At 36.2% G+C, this 11,033-nt stretch overlaps 1 protein-coding gene across 1 annotated transcript; it reads right to left on the bottom strand.

Annotated features, from left to right (window-relative positions):
• Positions 1-2,845: 2,845 nt before the first annotated feature.
• Positions 2,846-10,961, bottom strand: LOC135159847 (maltase 2-like). Its single transcript, XM_064115938.1, has 8 exons — positions 10,767-10,961; positions 10,063-10,250; positions 9,247-9,510; positions 8,717-8,959; positions 6,821-7,015; positions 6,338-6,593; positions 4,177-4,522; positions 2,846-4,097 (listed from the first exon to the last, which is right to left on the bottom strand). Exons 1-8 carry the CDS (start codon positions 10,921-10,923, stop codon positions 4,022-4,024), a joined length of 1,725 nt encoding a protein of 574 aa, XP_063972008.1. The 5' UTR covers positions 10,924-10,961; the 3' UTR covers positions 2,846-4,021.
• Positions 10,962-11,033: the final 72 nt, after the last annotated feature.

The raw sequence follows: 11,033 nt of genomic DNA, 5'->3' as shown, positions 1-11,033 counted from the left end.
TCAAAAATGCAGCTTGACGCGCATCAGTTCTAGGCGGCGTCAAGCGAGAATATCAAATAACTTCCCACGATACAAAAATTAATTTCACCCCCCCCCTAGTTGTGTGCGGGGTAGTAACCGTAATGATCACCTCAAAGGAAAAATAGAGTCTTCCACTTTGATCCTTCCCTATGGTTGTAAGTCGCAGGTATACACCTTGGTGCGGCAACACTGTCTCCTGCACTACTACTCCCCAAAAGTAATTCCCAAGCAGCGATGTTGTTGGTTATGTAAGGGGAAGAAATAATCTCAATCACATAATTTGATGTTCACAAATAATTAGAAAATCTTTAATTATTAGATTAGATTATTTATTCCCTTCACATAAACAAGAACATCGCTGCTGGCGAATTACTTTTAGTGAGTAGTAGTGCAGGAGACAGTGTTGCCGCACCAAGGTGTATACCTGCGACTTATAACCGTAGGGAAGGATCAAACTGCAAGACTCTATTTTTCCTTTGAATTGATCATTACGGTTGCTACCCTGCACACAACTAGAGGGGGAGAAATTAATTTTTGATTCGTGGGGGGTTATTGCGTATTCTCGCTTGCCGCCGCCGAGAACTAACTAATGCGCGTCAAGCTGCATTTTTCAAAATTAATCCCTCCCCCTCGGAATTCGGATTAAGAAACGAAACCATCGTCAGTCATCAGAGATTTCATGAGCAATCAAATGCCATTGGTTTCATCGCTTGATCTCACTTAGAGCGGGCAATATTCATTTTTAAAAATTAAAAAATTAGAGCGGGCAATCCATTTTTAAAAATTTACAAATTGATATTGTCCGCTCTAATTGACATCAACGGATGAAACCAACGTCATTCGATTGCTCATTAAATTGTTCATTAATGATGAGGGGTTCGATTCTTAATCCGAATGAGGAGGGGAGGGATTAATTTTGAAAAATGCAGCTTGACGCGCATTAGTTAGTTCTCGGCGGCGGCAAGCGAGAATACGCAATAACCCCCCACGAATCAAAAATTAATTTCTCCCCCTCTAGTTGTGTGCGGGGTAGCAACCGTAATGATCAATTCAAAGGAAAAATAGAGTCTTCCAGTTTGATCCTTCCCTACGGTTATAAGTCGCAGGTATACACCTTGGTGCGGCAACACTGTCTCCTGCACTACTACTCACCAAAAGTAATTCGCCAGCAGCGATGTTCTTGTTTATGTGAAGGGAATAAATAATCTAATCTAATAATTAAAGATTTTCTAATTATTTGTGAACATCAAATTATGTGATTGAGATTATTTCTTCCCTTTACATAACCAACAACATCGCTGCTTGGGAATTACTTTTGGTGAGTAGTAGTGCAGGAGACAGTGTTGCCGCACCAAGGTGTATACCTGCGACTTACAACCGTAGGGAAGGATCAAACTGAAAGACTCTATTTTTCCTTTGAGTTGATCATTACGGTTACTACCCCGCACACAACTAGGGGGGGAGAAATTAATTTTTGTATCGTGGGGAGTTATTTGATATTCTCGCTTGACGCCGCCGAAAACTGATGTGCGTCAAGCTACCTTTTTCAAAAATATTCCCTCCCTTCTTAACTCGGATTAAGAAACAAAACTACCGTCATTAATGAACAATTTAATGACCAATTGAATGACGTTGGTTTCATTTCTTCATCTCAAGTAGAAAGGGAGAAATGAATTTTTGAAACGTGGGGGTCTATTGGGAATCCTCGCTTGCCGTCACCGAGAACTGATGCGCGTTAAGCTGCATTTCTGAAAATTAATCCCCCCCCCCCCTAATGAGGATAAAGCTTCGCTCAACGCCGTTCGGATATTCAGAACGTCTGCCCAGCCGTTTAATTTCCCCTATTTCCTTGTATTCCCCCACCCCACACTATCCGGGTTACCGACTTTTCCCTCTGCTCCGGTTTTGCAGGCGTAACGTTCGGTACCTTACCAACAAACGTGCCTGCAAAATTAGTTCCGGCGCTACCGCTAGGACATTTCGTGGTTGATCTCCCCGGAATGGCCCTGCTGATCTCCCCCATGGTCTCTGAACTGAGCCTCTACTTTGGTCTATCCTCTTTGGTTTGACTGACGCCCGTTTCTCCACGTTACCGACATGATTTCACCCCCGAGGAGACGGGGCGCCGCGAGTTCTACTGGGGTATCAGCATATCGGCCAAGCCGGTAACGCCTCAGTAGCGGTTTCTTGTTGTAAATTAACTTTACAACATTTATTTTGTCAGAAAATCTTTCTTGTTGTAAATTAACTTTACAACATTTATTTTGTCCGAAAATCTTTTTTATTGTAAATTTAATTTACAACATTTATTTGGTCAGAAAATCTTTTTTATTGTAAATTGAATTATCCACAAAAGAATTTTCTTGACAAAATAATTAACATTTAAACAATTATCTCCGGAATGCCAAGGGGGATGCCGGTGGTTTTGGGAATTTTTCTAGTGAAAAATGCTTTTTGACAAATATCTTGTAAACAAATGGGTTTACAGCATTTTGTCAAAAAGATTTTTTTGTGGATAATTCAATTTTAAACATTAAATGTATGACCAGGCAATTACATCAATTGTTCAGGTTATTTAATAATCGAGGATTATTGTTTAAATTTTTGATCTCATCAGATTATTCTTGTATTCTAATAAATCATCCTAATCTCAATAATAATAGGTTTTTATTCACTCCCCCCCCCCCCCCAAAAGACTGTCATGAAATTGCCAATGAGCGAGAGAGACATATCTTTGCCCTCTCTCTCTCTCCCTCACTATTCGTCATTCACGTGAGGTGACGTAATTTTTTTTCAAGAAATGGTGAATCATCACATATAATACCACAAGTGCTTCAAAATTATCGAATATTTCCCGATAGATTCGTTGCAAACAAATGCTCGTGCTTCGCACTCGTGATTTTTTAACCTGAAAAACTTGACGACTTCGTTTGTATGCAGGGAACCTAGGGGGAAATATTCTATAATTTTGAAGCTCGAGTGGTATTCAGGGGATTATTTTTCCTATCCAAATTTCGGCCAAGAGAATTGTGCCATGACATGAAAAGAGGTTTATTTGGTTAAGGGTCGTTTGTTTACCAAAATATTCAAAAAATTATCGCATGTAATACCACAAGAGCTCCGAAATTATCGGATATTTCCCGATAGGTTCGTTGCAAACAAATGAACGTGTCAAGTTTTCCAGTTTAAAAATCACGAGCGCGAAGCGCGAGTGATTTTTCTGGAAAACTTGACGAGCTTATTTGTTTGCAGGGAACCTTGAGGGAAATATCAGATAATTTCGAAGTTCGAGTGGTATTCGGGGGATTATTTTTTGCATCCAAATCTTGGCCGATAGAATTGCACCATGAGACATAATTTTCAACGAATTGCCATTTAATCTGTCAGATACAATTGAGGGTTACTTCAACATTTGTTTTTTTTTATATATATCAACATGCAAAATTTCCAGTGAAATTTCCAAGAATATCCGCTGAAATACCGTGTTGACTATACAAAATAACGTCGAATGGTGCAATCCTATTGGCCAAGATTTGGATGGGAAAAATAATCGCTGATATTCGAGGTAGGCTATACAAAATATCAACAAATGGTGCAATTCTATTGGCTGAAATTTGGGTGGGAAAAATAATCAAAAATATTTTCTGATAATGCCCAAATGATTTTAGGCCTGTTGCGATTCAAATTTTGTTATTCAATTTCGTTATTTTGTACAACACCAAGTACACGACTAAAAATTAAAAATGAATCATTTTTATATTCCATTTTAATCTTTATGCATAATTATAACTTCTAATAATAGATCCAATTCAATGGCAATAGGGTTAACAAAATATGGTAAATTATTTTCGCGGATATAACAAGATATACGAAGGTGATTCTACACACAGTAACAAATTCAGGTGTGAGCTTACTGGTACATTTTTGTAAGATAATAAGTTGGCTTTGCGTTATCCATCATCAGCATCATCATCATCATCATCATCATCATCATGTAATTCTATTGCTTGATTTTAGCAGAGAGAACTAATGATTGTTTAGGGGCGATCGACAACTTCTTCAGATTCACACTTGAGCTATAAAAAATCTCACAGAATTAGTATTCCATAAACACGATATGATATGATGATGTTCAGTAAGAAATGTTTCTCATACCCTTCCTTAATAGGTGAATCCAGTGTTGCAACTTCAACGATTCCTTCAGCCGCCAGTGAGGACACCTGACTGGTCACATTGACAGTAACAGTTTCTGTGTCGGAGAAGTTAATGACCAGAATAATACTATCCATGTCAGTAGATCTGACGATTGTCAGGGACTTTTTGTCAGGTGACACGAAACTCCCTAACTTTCCAGACAATAGCGCCGCTTTTGTTTTTCTCAAATGAATCAGCTTCTGATAAATTTTATAATGGGAAGCTTTTGCAATCTTTTGAGCAGCCAAATTCAGTTCCATAAAATTTTCGTTCACAGGAAGCCAGGGTTTAGTTCCATCATTGAATCCTGCAATAATTCGAGGTGGTAATGACACAGATATTTTGAAATCATTCATCTATTCCGGTGTCTAGAACATTGTATATGTCGGTACGAAAAATAATGACATGCTAATTAATGAATCGTGAAGTCATCGGAGGGGAATGGTGTGAAATTTAAATATTAAAAAATTCACACGGATTTCACGTAATTTTTTAGCCGGAAATTCTCGATCATGATATCAAGTAACAACAACCAGTTGGATTATAATCTTTTAACACAATAAATTCAATCTATTGTTCTCGACTTGCCCTCGATGACGGTTCGTGAGGGTGTATTTCGCACCCGGTATGTGGCCAGCAGCTTCCTTTCTTTATTCCGAAACGTTTATGTTATGCAATCTTGTCATCTCTCATATTTCCGTTATTAGAGTTATTGAAAGGTCGGTTCTCTTCTATAGCCCATTAGCGTCTAGCTTCTCACCGCAGAAAAACCCTCGCGCTTCGCACTCGTGATTTTTAAACTGGAAAACTTGACACGTTCATTTGTTTGCAACGAATCTATCGGGAAATATTCTATCTATTCTAAGCACTTGTGGTATTATATGTGATAAAATTATGTAATATTGCCGTTTTTAGATTTTACTATCATAAACGTTGTGAACATAATAAATTAACAAAAAAGACGGGGGACACAATTGACCGTATACTTTCAGAAATGTTACACCTTTTGCGTGAGTGTACTTCCTTACACATCACTTCTGTCGAATAGCGTCAGTCACCAGCTTGTGTTAATATAATGCAGCTCAACAGCAATCATGTGAACAGTATTTTCATTCGGCTCGGAAAAATTGTTAAAATCTCAGTAACAAACAAGAATTGACCTTTTGATAAACAAATGAAATGAATGGGTGGATCGCTAGCTTCTTCATTTATAACTTCACAAGAATCAACTCCAAACAAATTTCTAAAAACTATAGAAATGGGGGAAACAAAGTTACTTGGCGCGGTGGAGGATCACGAGAATGAATCTCTGAGTGGCCCGGAGATTAAAGTAGTTGGTTGGCAGCAGGCATTTACAATCATACGGAGAACCACGTCAAGTAGAATGGTCCTGGATTATCTTTTCACCTTTGTGGAGACTTAGTAATTTTTTCGTTCACTTCATTTAATTTTCCAAAATTTATTTGGACGAGTTTTCGATAAGAGCACTAATCTAAAATAGCCTTGGCACATTATTGTTTACGGACACATCGGTTTTCGTGTTTCACTGAGATTTCATAAGCTAGAAAAAAAGATTTTCATTAAAATTATTCTACCTCCCTTAAATTACGTGTTTTTCCTGCTATCTCATTTTGCCTCACCTTTCCCTAACTAATGCAAAAGAGACTGATTATAAGGCTTCTATTTGGAAGGAATCGATAATAACGATGGCTATCGTTATGACAGAATTTACGTAACAAGAAAGTTCAATAGAGCTCAAGATAGGTTGTCATGCAATTCATTGGACCGAAATGTCTTATGAAAGATATATGATATAAATAATATATGTATAAAGGTCAAATGAAATTCAATCTGTACTCCATATGGAAATTTCGAGTCTGGTAGTCACTACATTCTTCAGTATTCATAAATATCAAGTTCTTGAGATTTTTGTTATGATTTCGACGGATTTTCAATCAATTTTCACAGAAGTTGGAGGAAAAATTAGCGGCCAATCAAACGGAAATTCCACTGCTGGCATTAGAATTTTCTCTAGGCCACCCCTCGTCATCTTTGAGCCTCTGTCCCGTTCTAGTACGAAAATTTTTCTCCATACAAACAAGCATTTCCGTTGGGATCTCACCTGCGTTGACGCTGCTGTCCCACTGCATTGGAGTTCGGACAGGATCCCGGGATTTTTCCTTGTATTTATCGCGTCCAGCATTGCAACCAGCAGGATCCTGTGTCTCTTCATAACTAATATCTGTTTTATCAATCATGCCAATTTCTTCGCCGTTGTATGTCACTACAATTCCCGGTAAGATCATTGCAAGCATTGTCATCTGATCTCCACGGCCTGGAAATCGGCTCGCCGTTCTTGATGCGTCATGATTACCCATCTGGAAAGAATGATTTGCCGAATCGATACGGTATTTTACAAATGTCAATCTTTTCTTGTTAAATTGTCATAATTTTTTATTCATTATTCTATTAGGGATTAGAATTAGATAATCTCTACAAGAATCTAATTTCGAAATTGAAATTGATGACTCATAAAAATCTAAAGATAATATTTATTGCTGTTCATCTATGACACTCAGTAGAGTTCCTTTGGCATGATACTCACCACCCAGTTAGCAACAGTTCCCGATCTTTTTTCCGTTTCAGCGGTCCACATGTCGATAATGTTTTTGAATTCATCGGGCCCAGAGTTACGATTCACATCAGTTATGAAGTAGAAGTTGAATGGGACATGACAGCCGAAGTCATAATACTTCATTATATTATTTAATGACGATCCAAACGCTTCTACCGTCATAACCTATACATATTATAGAAGATAAAATGTCAACTCTGTCCAGGAGCACTGTTAGTATTCCCTGAAAATCGATTGCATTACTATCTAGATCAGCACGTTGATTACTTTGTTTTACATTGATAGCATGTTTCGTGTTTCAATTACTGATTCATCTAATTCTGTCCATTTTCTATTGAGCTATCATATTTTTAAGCAGAAACTCTATGTAGTAACTAAGAACTTCTTTCTTTTTTTGTGTGTTCTCGTATTTTTTATAAGAGAGTTTTTGTACTCCTTGTGTTTTAATTCTAGGTAAAAGAGCGATAAGTTTTGAGAGAGTTTAGTTTAGTTTCTTAAGAGTGTGTATTTAGAAATTTTAAGTGTCGAATATCGACGAATGTTTGTGTCACATAACGTGGAACACATTAAGCGGGTTTTTTTTTAATATTTTGACAGTAAAACCTATTGAAAACATGCTGTGAAAAATTCAGACCGAACTTCATAGTATTTGATAAGTTACAGCTCATAGTCGCCGACGTGTCGTAAGCGACTGTCTATCAGGCTTTAAACTTTAAACGCATTTTTCTCGAATCATCATTTTCTGAAACTGTCATGGTCTTATAAAAAAAGTATTCAACCGATTGCTTTAAAATGTACATATGTCCTTCTACTCGTTTATAGTTATCGTCCCTACCAGAATTGTTTATTTTCGAAAATATTTCCATATTTTTTTAAACGATTTTTAACGAAGAAAAACAAGATTTTCGTGACTTTTTTTTGAAGTTCGGCATTTTTTTTAATGGAATTGATTATATTTGGTAGGGGCGATAGCCGCAGAACTACTGAATAATAATCCATTCGATTTTTTTATTTCAGACAACATGAACAGCCGCTATCACCATGACCGGTGAACTACTTTTTTGTTGGAGACTACTTCGATTTAAAAAAATATATATATTAAAAATGTAAAAAACGAAAAAAAAATTTCCTCAAAAGTGGTAAAATGTATGCATTCACATGAAAGTACTCCCTCTCGCGTGAATAGGGTCAGGAGTGCAGGGCTGTCGTCCTGAGTGTCAATGCGGTCATTGTTTAGGACAAAGATTGCCTTACTTTTATAAGTGAGACCTTTGTGGGATTAGATTTAAGAGAGGGAAATAAAGAGAAGAGACAACTGAACTTTTTGGAAGAGAAATCGGTGAAAAAGTTAGTGTGTCGAGAGATTTTGAAGGAGTAGCACAGAGCAGATCATAAATTCATTTTCACGTGTTCTTTTATATTTTCTGTATAAGTTTTAATAATGTTAATTGTTAATTAATAATTCATAAAATACTCTAACCATTGATCCTACAAATATTTTCGCGCTTTTACTTTTGAGCAATGTCATGTTAGATGCACGCGAAATGGAAGAACCTCATGTTTCCGATTGTCTTCGCGATTTCTTTTTGAGAACAAGTATATAAGACCACAATGCAATTCTCGAGTGTTTTTGTTTTTTTTCAGTGAGTTTATGAGTTTGCACAAATGTTCATTTTTTAAGTTTGTGGTTCAAGTTCCTGTGTTCCTCTCCCCGATAGGAATATCACAATACGTTGTCATTAATAACATTTGTCGTGTGAATATTATATGAAAAATTTTGAAATTAGTCGTCTTACAATTCTCGCGCAGAAAGATTCTTCGGCAATGAATGTCAGTGGCCAAAAGAAATAGGTGAATGGTTCTCACCTTTTCTTCGCTGTTAGTAGAATCTGCATAATCATCCATAATTTTTCTCCATGACTTGACAACCTCGTAAGTTTCGGGCTGATCTTTCGTGTTAAAATTATGCAAGTATCCATATTCCCCGTTTACTATACCAGGAAGATATGTTCTTGGTTCATCTTGAAGATTTTCGGCTTCGAACAAATGGGGGATTGCATCAATGCGAAAGCCGTGTATCCCTTTAGCCAACCAGAACTTGATGATGTCCTGCGAATAATTACGCATAACTGAAGCAAGGATTGTTGCGAAATTATATTGTGTGCACTGACGTCAATATTTACGTGGGCGCGTGTCTTATGAATATTTATGGTAAACTCTATCTTTTCCCGAGTGCCGACTCGCAAACGGCTCGTTTGTTTAAATCTCAGCATAACACATACAATTTGTCTTACTTAATCTTTCCCGTTATTCAATAAAATATATATTGCTACTATCAGTTGGTTTGAATTATATCAATAATGGTGAACAATGGACCTTCAATGGAACAAATTTACCTCCATTTCTCTCTTGACTTTCTCACTACGAAAATTCAAGTCTGGCTGTTTATAATGAAATTGATGCAAATAGCATTGTCGTCGGGCAGATGTACAATTCCAAGCTGATCCTCCAAACACACTAATCCAGTTATTAATGGGTTTACCATCTGCAGATATGTTATGCCAAATGTAGTAATCCTGGTAAGTTTCATCACCAGCAACACTTTTTTGGAACCACTCGTGTTCATCAGAAGTATGATTAGGTACGAAATCCATAAGTACCTGGCAGAAAATAATTTTCCAAATATTAATCATTTTCTTCGATAGATGCTGAAGAAGAAATCCACGTAGATTGAATTATATTTTTTGGATCATTCTTAAAAAGTGGAATCATCCTTCATCTTTACGTCTCCAAAACTAGGTTTTATCAAATTTTCATAACTATTTTTTTACATCATGTATAAAACACAAAATGTATATGGACAACTGGAATTTGAGTAATGTCTTTGTCTGCGATCAGATTCCCACAATTAGTATCCTCAATCATCATACAATCTTTTATCAGATTCAGTATCAATATAATCTGATCTGTCCTTTTTTATAACACTCTATGAAATTCTACGTAATTTAAAGTGACATTTTATTCGATAATTTTCACCATTCAAATTTAAGCTCAATGAACAACGCGATTGACAAAAAAGATACTCGTCATGGAAATCTCTAGTTGACTAATTCATGTTGAATATATTTTCTCAATTATGATTTTATGTACTAAATACAGATTACGATTTTGACATACTGTCAGTTAATAATAGTTATTAAATGGTGATGTACTTTAATATTTAGTTGGCGAGCTTTTTCCATTAATTCAGCGAAATCTTCATCAGTTCCGTAGTCGGGATGAATTTTCCGAAAATCGGAAATATCATATCCGAAGTCGACCATAGGACTAGCATAAATCGGTGATAGCCATATAGCATCGATTCCCGTCGTCTTGAAGTAATCTAGCCTTTTGGTGATACCTTATGAGATGAAAAAACTAGTATATATAATGTTATAATCACACCAAAATTTGAATGTAATAAAATTTTCGCAAATATTATCTACAATTTACTAAATATTATCTACGGTTCACACTACCATGATCCCCGGAAATTTTTACAAGCCTAAAATGTTTCAGAAATTCAATCAATGACTATACTTTTCAAAAAGCATATTTTAACCATCGATTTACTTCTTTAGTAAATGTTTGTTTCTCTTTGCCATTTGCAGGGATTTATCGGTTAAATACGGGAAAAATATGTAATAAAAAAAATAATGAAATATAATCATGGATTGTCGTAGGAGTGCTGCAGTACTACTTTAAAATATAGTGAGAATAAAGTTGTTCCTTTTGTACCTAAAATGCGTGACAGGAGCACTTTACGTAAAGTCAATCATTTCGAAGAGTCAATGTTTGAGACAAATATCCTAGGGACATAATTTATTTTCATGCTCTCGATTGTTTCGACTAATTTTGAATAGTTGATTAAACTCACCTCTGAGGTCGCCAATGCCATCATTATTATCATCCTGAAAACTCCGAGGGTATATTTGATAAAACACTGCATTTTTCCACCAGCCTATATTTTTTATATCACTCGCAACAATATTAAAGGAGATGAGAAACACAATAGCAGATAATATACGTTGCATTATTGTACTGGGCCGTTACTGACAACGAGTGTGGCGTATTATATAGGAGGCAAGGTATTCGTAAACACCACACATTCCATGGTCAAGTTCATAAAGATAAAATAGAATAA

The sequence above is a fragment of the Diachasmimorpha longicaudata genome, chromosome 2, assembly GCF_034640455.1.
Source record: "Diachasmimorpha longicaudata isolate KC_UGA_2023 chromosome 2, iyDiaLong2, whole genome shotgun sequence".
NCBI classification, from domain to species: domain Eukaryota; kingdom Metazoa; phylum Arthropoda; class Insecta; order Hymenoptera; family Braconidae; genus Diachasmimorpha; species Diachasmimorpha longicaudata.
This window is presented reverse-complemented; position numbering and strand designations above follow the sequence as displayed.